At 37.9% G+C, this 14,484-nt stretch overlaps 4 protein-coding genes across 4 annotated transcripts; 2 read left to right on the top strand and 2 right to left on the bottom strand.

The window, feature by feature from the left end:
• Positions 1-5,193: 5,193 nt before the first annotated feature.
• On the bottom strand, positions 5,194-6,135 carry LOC124000720 (hemoglobin subunit beta-1-like). The gene is made up of 3 exons (XM_046307295.1): positions 5,973-6,135; positions 5,521-5,743; positions 5,194-5,389 (listed from the first exon to the last, which is right to left on the bottom strand). Exons 1-3 carry the CDS (start codon positions 6,062-6,064, stop codon positions 5,261-5,263), a joined length of 444 nt encoding a protein of 147 aa, XP_046163251.1. The 5' UTR covers positions 6,065-6,135; the 3' UTR covers positions 5,194-5,260.
• Positions 6,136-7,391: 1,256 nt separating this feature from the next.
• On the top strand, positions 7,392-8,294 carry LOC123999407 (hemoglobin subunit alpha-like). Its single transcript, XM_046305182.1, has 3 exons — positions 7,392-7,559; positions 7,777-7,984; positions 8,100-8,294. The coding sequence occupies exons 1-3, from the start codon at positions 7,465-7,467 to the stop codon at positions 8,226-8,228; spliced, it is 432 nt and encodes a 143-aa protein (XP_046161138.1). The 5' UTR covers positions 7,392-7,464; the 3' UTR covers positions 8,229-8,294.
• Positions 8,295-10,418: 2,124 nt separating this feature from the next.
• On the bottom strand, positions 10,419-11,368 carry LOC123998806 (hemoglobin subunit beta). The gene is made up of 3 exons (XM_046303967.1): positions 11,207-11,368; positions 10,804-11,026; positions 10,419-10,666 (listed from the first exon to the last, which is right to left on the bottom strand). The coding sequence occupies exons 1-3, from the start codon at positions 11,296-11,298 to the stop codon at positions 10,535-10,537; spliced, it is 447 nt and encodes a 148-aa protein (XP_046159923.1). The 5' UTR covers positions 11,299-11,368; the 3' UTR covers positions 10,419-10,534.
• A 1,860-nt stretch (positions 11,369-13,228) lies between these two features.
• Positions 13,229-14,154, top strand: LOC123998807 (hemoglobin subunit alpha-4-like). The gene is made up of 3 exons (XM_046303969.1): positions 13,229-13,393; positions 13,589-13,796; positions 13,889-14,154. The coding sequence occupies exons 1-3, from the start codon at positions 13,299-13,301 to the stop codon at positions 14,015-14,017; spliced, it is 432 nt and encodes a 143-aa protein (XP_046159925.1). The 5' UTR covers positions 13,229-13,298; the 3' UTR covers positions 14,018-14,154.
• Positions 14,155-14,484: the final 330 nt, after the last annotated feature.

Raw genomic sequence — 14,484 nt, 5'->3', positions numbered from 1 at the left:
GTCGAAAATGGTTGGTGAGGTCTTCTCATGCCCTCTACTCTTTTGTGGATTTTCTTTATGCCTTACACAATTTGTCCTCTCTAGAGTCTCCCATCAGACAGGGTAAATTGCGCTGATGTACTGTCCTCTGCAATGACCTGTGCTGACACTAATCTGGCCCTCTATAGCATTGTGCTCTGTCAGTGCGTGTGATGTATAGGTGATAGACATGCTTACTCTCTGGCATGATGTAGGCAGAATTATGTAGGCACCTCAAGCCTAACAGTGAGAATAATACAAATTGCTAAATGTAGTAATGCCCCAATTGGTTCGGGCCAAACCTATTTGAACAGTGACAAGATGATGGAGGCCAACTCAAAATGTTGTCAGAAGGCCTATATTCCCCAAATTATGGCGCAATTACATTACACATTCAATGTGTCCTGGACATGGTCCTTAAGCTCCTGGTGTTAGCTGGTCATGACTAGATTAGTCGAGTCACTGTGGATGTCTGTCTGTCTCCAAAGTGTCACTGTGGATGTCTGTCTGTCTCCAAGAAAATGTGGCTTATGAAGTGGCACTGAATTAAGAGTAATATTTATGTTCAAGTGATATAACCTCTAAAGAGTTAACTGCATGTAATATAAAAGCTGGTTCATTTGACATATGGGGCGGGCATCTGGAAGTATGTATTATTTTAAACTGAAGCCTGGTCATCGGCCAAAGGCAACATCTTCTCTGTGATCATAGGGGTGACTTTCTCCAGGTACATGTGCAGTAGTATACCTCACACACAGGCGGCTGACTTCCCACCAAGGTTTGTACGAATACGTTTATATAATTTAAAGCTACATTGCAATAGTAAGCCAATTTCTGAAATAAATCATATCAAAACCATTAATTAGTACAACCGGTCCTATTTTTTTGTAACAAAATTCTGTACTTCAATCAAAAAAAAATCTACTATAAATACAGGCAAAAACAAATGCGAAATGGTCTCCTCCAGTCCACAGAAATCACATTTATAGTCAATATTCAGCTTGAATCTTTCCAAAACATGTTTCACAGAATAAATTCTATGTAACGTTTTAAATGAAACTTCCTTTACCGTGTTACTGATACAATATGTTTTAGCAATTTTCCATGCTTTCCCCCATTGTATATCACCATAGATATTTGACCAAAAGATGTAGTATATTTAATTAAACTGCTAATAATACCAGGTACATTTCATATTCACAAATGCAAATGGTCTAATTCAAAACCTAACTTTTTTCACTTTATAAATGGATTGAAACCATATTGCACTACTTGAACTAAAATGAAAAACGAAAAGACAATTAAAACTTGTATTATTAATTAATATGATGTGTTTGTTTAGGATTCCTGGCGTTGTAAATAGTTTGTATGTATGCTTGTTTGCATGTGACTATTCCTCTTTTGTTTGTTGATATTTGTTAATTAAAAATAAAATAAAAATGAATTAGGGAGGCAATTGTGAGCACGGAAATCTAATGTAGTCTCATTATTATAGTTAGGGAGAAAATTTCCGGAGCCTACTACTACGTAGCGTAAGTAACGTTAACATTAGATGAAGTCGGTTAACTTTTCAGCAGTTCATGTTAGCCAATTAATTTAAGGAGAAGTGCTGCTGATTTTCATGACCTAGCCTAGCTAAATACAACATTATCCGAATGGTAAATCTTTATTTTATTTTTTAAAAGAAAACTATGCGTAATATATTATATGATTATTATAATGTTAATTACGGAATATTGTGAAAACTATGTGGCTAGCTTTATTTAGCAAGCATGACTAACTGGTAGCCAACTCTGACGGATCAATGCACGTGTAACGTTAACGTCGATAATTTCATGTTCAAATCCATCTGCGTATTTATTTGTTGATGTTTTAACTGGTTGGCAGCACGCCTCAACAATTAGCTAGCCTAGCTAACGTTAGGGGGAGTAAAGCAGTTTTCAATTGCCTTTTGTACTTTGTTTTATGTATGTGCAGAGTACCATCGCATCACAAACTAGAAACTCCGGGATTCGTTTTATTCCATGTTGATCAACACACAGAACGCTTGCTAGCCCTATCCAGAGAGGCAGGGAAAGACTGGAAGACATGGACAGAAAATAGCTGCCATTCTGAATATGTACAGCCAGGTATACAAATTAAATCAGTAAGCAAAATGTAAAGCAAATGATTGGATTGAAATGATACATTTTAAGATCAGTGATGCCCTTACACAGATATATAGTTTGTTTGTAATGTTTCTCTGGAGCAACCACACAATCTGAACACCGATCGAGCTGTTGTCCTCTTCCAGCAATACTCCAAGAGGATGACCCTGGAGTGTTCATAACTTGCATGGTGGGTTGTGTTTGTGTGTGAGGTTAAAATATTATTTGACCCAAAATGAAGGAGGGGAGTTGTGTGTCTTCATAAGAGTTTATTGTGACATGATAATTAAATGTGCATGTTCTTTCTCAGGAGGGAACATCCCAAGACCCTGCAGCCATCGAGAACAGCAGCCGTCATCTGTCATTGATGACGATGGAGATGGAGATGTAGCTGCTGTGCCATTCCATCCAGGAAGAGTCTACGTGGTCCTTGAGGAGAACGTGGTTACGAAGGATTTCCGGTGCTGGCCTAATGCACTTGTATGTTTGTACGGGCTAATGTACTCACTCCAACCGGATACCCGAATTGCACGAAGAACACGTTTGGGTTTATACAAAAGGTGTTGTTAAACTTGGATGGAGACAGAATGAACACAAAGGTTTTTGCTTTGAAAAATCAACTGTAAAATACCAATACCAAAAACATTTATGGTGCTAAATATTTGTAAATAGTTACGTTATCCTATAAGGAAAATATATTTAGGGATAAAAATAAAAATAAAAAACTGAAGAAGACGAAATGTTTTGTAGGCAAATGCCAACTAAAATGTCTGCCTGCATTTGATTTGATCTGTGCCTTTAGTCAAACCGGTCACAGAGATACAGAGATACAAGAGTAACTTGACTTCAGTTGGTGTAGAGTTTAATTGAAAGTGTTTCTGTTTGGGAATCCTGAACATGGGCATTGGGAAGTTACCTTACACATCCTTGTATATATGACGCTTTAGAAGCAATGGACACAAAGCTCACACTGCTGACGTCATCATATGAAAAATGGCCGAGGTCCCAGAGGATAAAAATGGATCGGGAATCTTCATAGAGTTGAAAGGAGAGGTCGTTTTGCATACCCGTGAAGTGTTGTGGACCGGTACATATAAGAAGGTTGGGGAAACAACGTTCGTACACACTGTCTACTTGCATTTAGGACGTTTATATGTCAGTTTAATGATTTGGCGTGACACCTTAGTCAGGAATGAAGGTTTAGGACCGAAACAATGCGTGTATAAGTACATTTTATAATCTGCAAGTATTACTTTGTTTTGTAAACATAATGGATTGAAAATTGTCGTGGAGGAAGAAATGTAAATTTTCAAGATTAATCTTCATTTTAAACAGTTGAATGTAGTGAAGTTGTTAGAATGTGAAATGGATGTCGCACATCACTACCTCATTTTTATTTTACATTTTACATTGAATGGAAGCTACCACATCAGTTGAAAGTGTTAATTGGAGAAGGGTCATTATACTGTGCTTATGTTTTAATAGTTAAGTTGTTGATGGGGAATGTTGCAGTGTTACACAGTATTGAATTGATTGAAAGTTGGAGGTTTGTTATCGGAGTTCTTTAAAGTTCTGTTCAAATGAGTCATGCTGTACAGAAATGGCATTCATCTATTGATGGATGCTAAAATAGATGAATCAGGTTTGGTGCATTCATGTAATTAGAGATGTGTTTCTGAAAGACGCAGTGTTTTAAAGAAAATGTAATTATTATTTTTTTAACTGTAAAGCTAACTTGCTTTAGACTAGTTGACTGAAAGAAAGAACTTGGATTGACGTTTTTGACTTAAAATGTTGATGTGCAGCTGGTTTCCACAAATTATTTGAGTTACTTAACAAAAAATATCAAGTTTCACACACTAACAAACATTGTGCCCTGTTTACTTTAAAAAAATGTAGGTAGCTATTTGCATCAGCCTCTTAAGTATAATATACACTTCACTTTTAGTGCATTACAAACTCAAAAATATTATGTGCAAAAAACTAACAGGATCTCAACAATTCCTTTCATTCAACTTAATTTTATCAGGTTCAGAATGTTTTTTGTTTGTTTGAACTGCTCAAGTCCTTCAAGTCCTAGAACTCATTTTAAGTTTGATATACTTAATGTAATCAGTTACAGAACCAATATTGTATGTTTAATTTGCTGAATTTTATTCAGTATCATAATTGATATTCTATGTTTAACATCCAAATGTTTGCTCAGTTACTTATGGTACTCGGGTTAGTAAAATGCATTTAAATTGGGTTCCTACTACTCAAATATACTCACAACTGTACTTAAAAAGCTGATGCAAATAGTTACCTCAATATACTCAATATACTTGGGATAATTTACTAAAAAGTATTATTTATATTACAAGGGAATATGCAAAAAAATATTTTGACAGCTATAAGCATTCTGGGTATAACTCCACCTTGCCTCCTTAGGTAAAGTTACATCCAGATAGCTTGCTCCTGACTATAAATAATCTCAGAAACCCACTAGTGCATATGGAGTAAGTTTTAAAACAAAGCTGTTTTTTAAAACAGGAATTGACCATCTCGTATGACCTCACCTGAAAAAGAGCATACTGTAGCTCCGATACCACCGAGCAACCAGCTTTTCAGCTTTCTTGCTACTTACTAAAACGTTTTGTGTTTAATCAACTTTAAATTGTTGCCCATTTGAGATCATGTGACACTTTAAGTTTGAGTAAAGCCAGCTCTAACGTTGTAAGTAACTGTACTCTAGAATCCTAGTGCAGCGGGTTTCCACAAATCTTTTGAGTAATGATAACTAATAAGGGTTTACAGTGTAGCCGCACTTCATTCACAAAATAGTCCGTTTCCCATCGGTCAATGCCCATCTCTATATTGCCTAAATATTGATGTTATGGATATTGTGGTGAAAGGGCAAAAAAAGCATCTAACCATGCACTTTGGCTGCTCTGTTAGTGGTCTATTGATGTTAAGCATTTTGTCGTGGAACTGAACCTGCCCCCACTCCTAACCATAATGTTGTTTATACTAATACGAATAAGGCAGATTGTTTCGATGTCTTTATTTTCACTCAAGCGGGGATGTCAGAACACAATCACTTGTCTGGGGTGCATTTAGAAGTACCGACTGCCCATGGCTGCGACAACCACTTTCATGAATTTCTGCCAGGTTGCCTGAATTTCAGGAGTGAAAGCGGCTCCGAACTTGGCGGCAACGACAATTGTGAGGACGTCAGCCAACACCTGTGGACAAAAGACAAAGGAGGACGATGTTACATTAGATCGTCGTTTTTGTTTTACCTTTGGAATTAGACGTGTTGTTCTGAATGTTATACGTGTAGCCTAAAACATATTTCTCAAGACAGAAGGCATACCCTGAAATTTTCAGGGTCGACGAAGAGTTTGTTAGCGTGGGTCTCGCTCAGTGACTTGTATGTGGCCAAGATGTTGCCCATGTTATTCACAGCTTTATCCAGAGCTCCACACACGACCTTGCCGTGAGCAGCAACTTTGGGGTTGCCCATGATTGCTGCGGGAGTTGATACATCTCCGAAAGAGCCGAAATAACGCTGAGTCCAGGGGTAGACGATCAGGACTCTGTCGTTGCAAGAACACCGAAATATGTGAATTATTTTCAAATGTATTTCAATTATATGCCTAATTAATACTCTAACATGCTCCATTCAAATGTAACAATATCAACTCAATATTAATAGTAATGATAAGATAACAGGACACGTATAATAGTGTTATAATTACTCATGATCATCTCCACTATAAACTGTATTAGATGATATATTTGAATGAGGCTGAAGCCATAACCTACCTTCCCAGAGCCAGTGGTCCGACCTCATTGATATCTACTTTGCCCCAGACAGCACTGATGGTGCTCTTCTCTGTGTCTGTCCAGTCAACCATGTTGCCAGTTTTTGTTTTCCGGTTTTGCAACAAGATTGAACAAATTAATGTCTTGTGTAAGGAGACACTTTCCCTGCAACTTATATTTCTGAGTGTTCTCCGCCCACTGGAGACGGCACATATGATTGGCTCTGGCAAAGACCAGTATTGGCCAAGTGAACGCTTCAGCTCTCGAACTTGATGTTATTGAGAATTCAGTTTCAAAATCCAATATTTTATCTGTTAAAAGCAACAGTAAATGCTAATTTATTAGTTGTTGCAGAATCAATCATTTAGGTTAGATCCTAAAATCTGAAATCATAAGTAATTAGGCCTATACAGTTTTATCTAGATTACCAACATTTCAAAATTGGTATGATCCCTAGCTAAACAGTTTTGTTGATCCAACTGATGCAAGATTACGGAAAAACTATTCAAAATGTTTTCATTGCGGTGTATAAGGCTATTCAAATAAACGTTTCTAAAGGGATGCAATCACTTTAATTAAATATTTTTACAAGTTGTGATAATTTGATAATTCAAGCTAATTCCAGCCTACAATTTGGCAGTTTCTTATCTACGACAATATTATGCCTTCCTTTTTTATCCGGGGATTCAGACCGTCCCGCCCATTTTAAGTGATTAATTTCAAGACAATAAATATGATAAGCAGGAATGTCCTGTATTATTTGCAGATAGGTGTGTACCCATATCCTCGCATGACTTCTGACATTTTTCCCGATCATCATTCGAAGTCCAATTAACCTTTTAATTGGGGATCATATCGAACTTTAATTGAACACATGTCAAATATGTCACCTTGAATAAATATTATCCAATTCAATGCAGGTCTTTGAAGGTGGATTTGATTTGTACAATGTAATTTATTAGGTGCATCGTAATTTTAAATTGCTAATTAACTAGTCAACTAATTGTTCTATTTTGGCAAAATCAGCTTTAGAATTAGCCTATTGGAAATTTATGATATACAGAAATATTTCGTTTCATGCAACGAAATAAATTATTATTATTATGTATTATTATTATAATATTTATCAATCAAACAATGGTAAAATAGTTGACAGCTCTGGGACAATTTATTTCCATACATTGTTTCACAGTACAGCCAGAAGACGAAAACGTAGGCAAAAATGTTTCAGAAAAAAGTTAATGATGTAAATTATTACAAACATAGCCCTCTGACTTCAAAATTGATAAAAGCCAAGATAACGTTTCTTACTCTTGGATTTTGACCAAGATGGTTGCGGTGTAGGGGGAGTGTACCCTAGTTCGTAGCTGGGCGTGTCTCCCGCGCTACTTTAATATAAAGGGGCCTAGTTGTATAGGCAGTCGTATAAGCAGTCATCTTGTCAGGTTAAATTCTTGTATATTTAATACGGGTCAATCAGAAAGGAGCAAAAATGAGTTTGACAGCAAAGGACAAATCTGTGGTCAAGGCCTTCTGGGGCAAGATTAGTGTAAAGGCAGATGTCGTCGGTGCTGAGGCTTTGGGAAGGTAAGCCTTCTTAATGAAATAATTATGAGACTGGTTGTGTTTAAACTGACGACAGCGGCATATTGCCTGCACTGACCAAGTATTTTAACATGCATATAATAAGTAAACTACTTTGATTACATTGTAGACAGAAGACGAGAGGAGTAAGACACGCATAATGCTTAAAAGTTAAGGAATCTGAATACGCCTAAAATGGTATACAAACTCATTTTTACAGGATGCTGACCGCCTACCCCCAGACTAAGACCTACTTCTCCCACTGGGCAGACCTGAGCCCCGGCTCTGCCCCAGTCAAGAAGCATGGAAGCACCATCATGGGTGCAATTGGTAATGCTGTCGGAGTGATCGACGACCTCGTCGGAGGACTGAGTGCTCTCAGCGATTTGCACGCCTTCAAACTGCGCGTTGACCCTGGCAATTTCAAGGTTGGCTCCCAGATAACTTATTATCTTTATATATATATATATCACTCTCAACTTCAACTCTAAGTATGTTGCTGGATTAATTCGTCAATATTAACTTTTAAAATATACTTTTCAGATTCTATCCCACAACATCCTTGTGACCCTGGCTATTCACTTCCCTGCGGATTTCACTCCCGAAGTGCACATTGCTGTGGATAAATTCCTTGCAGCCTTGTCCGCTGCCCTGGCTGACAAATACAGATAGATTGGAGTGCTGCAGTTCCTTCTCTGTTGTTATCACAATAAAATACACGGGCAATGAATGACGTTATTTTCTGTGTTTGTGTCCTTATTCCACCACATTTCACCATCAAGGTCATATTTCAATGTTAGCAATACAACAGGCTAAATACTGTAGATTCACACGTTTAAAAAATGGAATGACAAAGGAATGAAGACATTATTTATAAAATAGTGCTTTAGGCCCAACATGCGCAAGCTCAGTATGTTGTTGCCCATCATTTTGGCTAGCCTATCTAATACCTGTAACATTTATTTTGATGAATGTGGAGTAGTTGCTGAATGGGATAATACTAGAGACAGCATAGGCACAATGAAAACCCAGGCACTCCGCATTGCATAAGAACAGCCCTTAGCCCTATGGCCTTATTGCTTACCCAGTGGGTCAGATCAGAAGATTGGAGACGTAGTTTAGGGGTGTGGCTTACAGATAATTATGTTTAGCCACCATGGGAGTTAATGCCATTCTGGTTCATCTGTTCTGTTGTATAGTTATCACATGTTAAGGTTGAACATTCACTTTTTTGTATCTTCAATGAGGTTTAGAGAGTGTATGAGTTCCCTAAAAGCCTATGCAAAGGTGGGATAAATACCACCTTATTATAATATGTAATACATAATCTGAATATTCTAGAATAATGTTTCAAATGCAAACATTTTTAAAACTCTTAAATGTAACTAAATGTAATCTAAAATGGAATCTACATAATCCCCAAAAGTAATGATTTATCATGAGAGGGCTATAAACAATAGTAATGCTGCGTACTCCAAGATATGTTAAAATCTCACCTTTCTGGCAAAAATAGTTATACATGGCTGACAGTACAATCACAGTACAATTACGAAAATATCAAATATTTATATGATGTATTTCCTATTCAACAAAACTGTATGAATAAGACTTCAAATTACTTATATGCTTTCTAAATATAGTATAATCAAATTATAAAATGACTAACTATGAGATTTCACCTTCCTTATAACTGTAAAATACATATCTGTATATACAGTGTTAGAGAAAATGTGCATATTTTCTAAAGGTCTCTCTTGATCAAAATGTCTTCCCCCATTGCTGTGAATGTCTCACAAAACTCTTCCTGAACTAATTAGGAATTCACCTTTCGTCTAATTTTTCTGGTCGTTTTTCGAAATATATTTATTATTTTAGATTACTGTCTATCAATCGATCTCTGAATGTGCTACAGCGACGAGACCACTGTATCATGTTGCTTTATGATGTAAGGATTTCAGGCATATGGGTTGTTAGTTGTTAGTGGCTGTGACATAGTGTTCAGCCAGGAGTTGATGGACAGTAAATTGATGCAATAAATAATATATATAGGCCTATATTTTATTTTTTACCCTCCAATTCCGTTATATCCAATTGGTAGTTGCAGTCTTGCCCCGTTGCTGCAAATCCAATACGTACTCGGGCGAGGCAATGTTCGAGAGCCATGTGAATCCGGATCTGTAGTGATGCATCTAGCACTGCGCTGTGCCTTAGACCGCTGCGCCACTCGCGAGGGCGCAATAATTCTTACAGCACTATTTTGTATTTTATCGGATTTGTTTGATTATAGCTCTGCATTAGTTGCCCTCCTTTGGCAATACGTCGCGACCTGTCACATTGCTGTGGATAAATCCGGTGATGGTGAGGGCAAGGCTCCAAAATCATATTTTACATGGCTACTCAATTAATGTGTTTTAATGTGTTAGGCTACTCTGTTAGGCTACTCAATTAATGTGTTGAAAATAATTTCACATGAGTGGGGTATGACGTTTAAAATGTTGCTAAAAATATTGACTTAAATGGGTTTTTAGGTCCAAAAATAGTAAAAGCATTTGTTGACCGTGGATTTCAGTCATTCTATGGACATACATATTTAAATATCTAAAACAAAGAAAATACAATTTAAATATACTGTAGCTATCATATTACAATTGGAAAACATTATGTGATGGTAGGCAGGTAGACTAGTGGTTAAGAGTGTTAACCGTTTTAGGAAATAATTTATTTTCAAACTTGAAGATGTGTAGGCTAGGCGATGTACACAGCTTGTTTGATTCCATTGATGGCCTAACTAGAATCCAATTGCCATCAGGAAAATTGCCGGAAAGTATTTTCCATCGAAAAACAACACTTCAAAAAGATAAATGCTTTTACGTGTATTTTATTATGTTCAATGCGTGTAGCTATGGCACAGGTTCCAGCCTAACAGACTGGAGTTGGAGTGTCATCTCTCTTCCCTATTGATGCTGTCGAGTGATACTCTAGTGGTACTGTCTGCCAAGAGCGGACACAACGACAGCCAGGAACTTCTGGAAGGCTTCCTGAATATCAGCACTGAAAACGGTGGGACCGAGCTTGGCGGCCACGCACACGGTGATGCAGTCGGCGAGGAGCTGTGGAGAGGGGACCGTAAAGGAACCAGATAGAGAATGTAATATTTAAATAAGGTTTACATCGGCTCATAACGCTATTTAATTCACAATACTTTATTTTTGTATTTTGTTTCAGTTTGCTAAAGTGTAATACTCACCCTGAAGTTGTCGGGATCCACGTGCAGTTTCTCGGAGTGCATCACACTCAGTGCAGCATAGGTGTTCTTGATGTCATCCAGGTTCTGCACAGCTCTGTCCAGTCCGTGCATCACGGTCTTTCCGTGCTTGGCCACAGCGGGGTTACCCATGATGGCAGCGGGTGTGGATAGGTTGCCGAAGGTGCTAAAGTGCCTCTGAGTCCATGGAGACACGATCAAAAGTCTAAAAATAAATTAAACAGGCTGCCATTAAAATTGTACTTCACAATCAATATGGTCTGTATCGCACCAAACAAAAGTGAACACCGGGATGTCCTACTACGCAATTAGTGCTAATTAGCCTAGGTAGCCTATTGTCGTGTTATTATTTAATGATATCTACATAAATATTATAAGAATGTACCTGGCCAGGGCCTGGGGTCCGATCTCATCCACGCTGATCTTTCCCCACAGGCCTACGATGGCACTGCGCTCAGCATCTGTCCAGTCGACCATGTTGACGTTTGTTTGTTGATTTCCGTTGGTACTTGCAAAATGTTTACAAGGGATTCCTGAGGTTTTTGTCTCATGGAACGTCCAATTTATTGATGTTCAGAATCTCCGCCCTGACCAGAACACAGAAAATGATTGGATGAATGTCTTAGGGGGCAAGGTCCTCGAATGTGGCACATATCGGCATTGTGCCAACTTCATCTCACTTTTAAAGATAATGCTTGGTCATTTAGGCGTTGCCAAATTCAAATTACTACGGATGGAATTATCAAGCCATGATTAGCCTTCATCGGCATTTTTGTCAACATTTAGTAATTGACTTAGCCTTGTTCTGTTCAATGTTCTCTATATACTGCAAATAGTACTTAATACCCCAATTCATATTGTTAAGTTCAAAATAATATCTGACACTATTCAAACGAATGAAGGTTCGGAACTTTAATGCCAATTATCTCAGGGTAGAACCTTATTTGGCCCTAAATTCTATTATAATGTATCGTTGTAATATTCACATTGAATTGCAATATTATCTTTATAACATGCTAATTATTGATGTAAGTGTTTATTTGGGATCTCATTTAAAAAAAGAAAAGCCTAGATTGGGAGTAAACTATTAAAGAAAGAGCATGACTCGAAATATGTTTTATCTTCATATTCAGACGGACCCACCCATTTGATAGTTCCATATTTCCGGTATTTTTGAATGATTCATCTAAATGTCAGTTGGTGAAAAGTCGTTTCATCTGCCTTCGTCAGGGGAATTACATGATGCGTTCTAACTGGACACTATTCAATGTGAATATCAGCCTATTTACTTCAATGAAACCACAGCTTTTTGTTTAACCCCACTGAAATGCAATGCTCGTAGACTATATATTGTTACAATGTTTAGTGATAGGCCTAGGGTACGCTTTTTAATCGAAACAAAACCTTCCCGATTACCAGGTATATCATTTGTCTCGGTATTTATGTATTAACTGTGAATATTGACTACATAGGCCAAATTGGATCTATGCCAACACGTCTTGATTTGGTTGCTAGTTGCCAATCCAATCACGTTGCAAATATTTGTCAGTGTTGGGGAAGCTACTCTGAAAATATAGTTTACCAAGCTAGCAATTACTTCACACTGGAAGAAATTAAGCAACACTAAAGCTACCCTTAAGAAAATATAAAGTTACTATGGAAAAGAAGTTCACTATCCAAACTACTTCTTAAAAAATGATCATATGTAAATCTGAAATGTAATAGAGTAAAAATTGAGGGTCAGAGAACTTTGAGGTAAAATGTTGACAGTGTGTATTTTAGCCTATTAGCAGAAAAACGATGTTTCGAGTCAGAATTAGGCAGGTCTAATGCACCCAAAAAATATATGATTGCCTATCATATAGGGGGGGGGGTCTGTAGTTCCAGTAGTTAGCTGATACATGGGGGGGAAAGTAGTGTGAAGTTCCAGTAGTTAGCTGATACATGGGGGGGGGGAAAGGAGTTAACTACTGAAAACCCTAACTAGATTTCAATGTAGTTCAACTACTACCGAGCTACTGCAAAATGTAGTTAAATTACTAGTTGAATTACATGCAGTCCACTACTCCCCAACACTGCCTTTTGTACAGAATCACATGTGAGTATAGGAAAGATTAGACCGTACGATTAAACCTCAACCGTAAAGAAAATATTGAGGTATTAAGTGTTTCTAAAAAAAACTTTGTTATTCAATCTATATGAAATAAATACATACAATGTTATGACAGAATTTTAAAAAACAAAATCGATTATGGGCAAATGTCATATTTCGGGCATTATACGAATTAGCTCAGGTCCATAACATATAAAAACATTAATCATGTATTGGAAAGATGCCCAATCAGAGGAGGAGCCGAGATTACATCCGGGCGTGCCTTCTCTCATGCCTCAATAAAAACAGCCTCTGAGAAGTTTACGCTCACAAGCTTCTTTTCTCAACATCATTATTTAAGTGGATAAACGGACAAGACGCAGCTATGAGTCTCTCAGCTAAGGACAAAGCCAACGTGAAGGCCATCTGGGGCAAGATCCTCCCTAAATCCGATGAGATTGGAGAACAGGCTCTTTCCAGGTAATTACATAACGATGTATGATAAATTAAAAACTATAACAAATATTCAACTTATTAACACATAATTCCCCAGTCAAGTCTATGGAGGCTATGAATGCGTAGCCTATCTCAGCAAAAACATGGAGCCGATACTGACCGTGTGAATGATTATTTAAAATAAAATTTGTCTCACCTAATTTCTAATGTCCACTACAGGATGCTTGTCGTCTACCCCCAGACCAAGGCCTACTTCTCCCACTGGGCTTCCGTGGCCCCCGGTTCCGCTCCAGTGAAGAAGCACGGCATCACCATCATGAATCAAATCGATGAATGTGTTGGTAACTTGGACGATCTCTTTGGTTTCTTGACCAAGCTCAGTGAACTGCACGCCACCAAGCTGATGGTGGACCCCACCAACTTCAAGGTAAGAGAAAAATACACTAAAAAAAGCACTAAAAAACATCGGAATTTTTACCTGTGTGAAGGTGAAATATCTATTTCCATTTTTCTTTGCAGATTCTGGCTCACAACCTGATTGTGGTCGTTGCCGCCTACTTCCCCGCCGAATTCACCCCCGAGATCCATTTGTCCGTGGACAAGTTCCTGCAACAACTGGCTCTGGCCCTTGCGGAGAAGTACCGCTAAACTGGAGTTCAGCTGCTAAACTGTCATCCGAGCTACAAGCTCTCAGTTTTACATCAGAATTAGACGTTCATCCATGTTTCTCAAACGTAATGTCCTTCCGATATTGACACACGGACAATAAACCAAAATGAAACTCATACTGTGTTTGTTTTTCATTTTCGATGTCTCACATTCACATTCAATATCCATAGTGGGGCAGAAGGGCACATACCTCCTCATATTTGTCCTCTTAAAAAACGAAATAATTATAATAATATTTCCCCCCCCCTAGCTTTAGCTAGCTCAGACGGGTTCCCAAACTCATAACTATCTACCAATAAGCCATTTCAGGCTATCAATCAAGTCATAGAGGCAAGCTTGTCAAAAAATTCTCAAATTTAGGGCCCACCCCACAGCCATCCTCAGTCATTTTGTGTCCCCTCAGAATTTTGCGGTGCATGAAGCCCCTGCTCACATTGTCTTCCGAT

This window comes from Oncorhynchus gorbuscha, linkage group LG16 (genome assembly GCF_021184085.1).
Source record: "Oncorhynchus gorbuscha isolate QuinsamMale2020 ecotype Even-year linkage group LG16, OgorEven_v1.0, whole genome shotgun sequence".
Taxonomy (NCBI): Eukaryota; Metazoa; Chordata; class Actinopteri; order Salmoniformes; family Salmonidae; genus Oncorhynchus; species Oncorhynchus gorbuscha.
This window is presented reverse-complemented; position numbering and strand designations above follow the sequence as displayed.

Excerpts from the sequence above, each read along its gene's own strand:
- LOC123999407 (XM_046305182.1), top strand. The coding sequence starts at position 7,465 with ATGAGTTTGACAGCAAAGGACAAATCTGTGGTCAAGGCCTTCTGGGGC. Across the intron at positions 7,560-7,776 it reads GGTGCTGAGGCTTTGGGAAG|GATGCTGACCGCCTACCCCC; the intron begins GTAAGCCTTCTT and ends TCATTTTTACAG. Across the intron at positions 7,985-8,099 it reads TTGACCCTGGCAATTTCAAG|ATTCTATCCCACAACATCCT; the intron begins GTTGGCTCCCAG and ends TATACTTTTCAG.
- LOC124000720 (XM_046307295.1), bottom strand. The coding sequence starts at position 6,064 with ATGGTTGACTGGACAGACACAGAGAAGAGCACCATCAGTGCTGTCTGG. Across the intron at positions 5,744-5,972 it reads GGACCACTGGCTCTGGGAAG|AGTCCTGATCGTCTACCCCT; the intron begins GTAGGTTATGGC and ends TTGCAACGACAG. Across the intron at positions 5,390-5,520 it reads TCGACCCTGAAAATTTCAGG|GTGTTGGCTGACGTCCTCAC; the intron begins GTATGCCTTCTG and ends TTTTGTCCACAG.
- LOC123998806 (XM_046303967.1), bottom strand. The coding sequence starts at position 11,298 with ATGGTCGACTGGACAGATGCTGAGCGCAGTGCCATCGTAGGCCTGTGG. Across the intron at positions 11,027-11,206 it reads GGACCCCAGGCCCTGGCCAG|ACTTTTGATCGTGTCTCCAT; the intron begins GTACATTCTTAT and ends ATTTATTTTTAG. Across the intron at positions 10,667-10,803 it reads TGGATCCCGACAACTTCAGG|CTCCTCGCCGACTGCATCAC; the intron begins GTGAGTATTACA and ends CCCTCTCCACAG.
- LOC123998807 (XM_046303969.1), top strand. The coding sequence starts at position 13,299 with ATGAGTCTCTCAGCTAAGGACAAAGCCAACGTGAAGGCCATCTGGGGC. Across the intron at positions 13,394-13,588 it reads GGAGAACAGGCTCTTTCCAG|GATGCTTGTCGTCTACCCCC; the intron begins GTAATTACATAA and ends TGTCCACTACAG. Across the intron at positions 13,797-13,888 it reads TGGACCCCACCAACTTCAAG|ATTCTGGCTCACAACCTGAT; the intron begins GTAAGAGAAAAA and ends TTTTCTTTGCAG.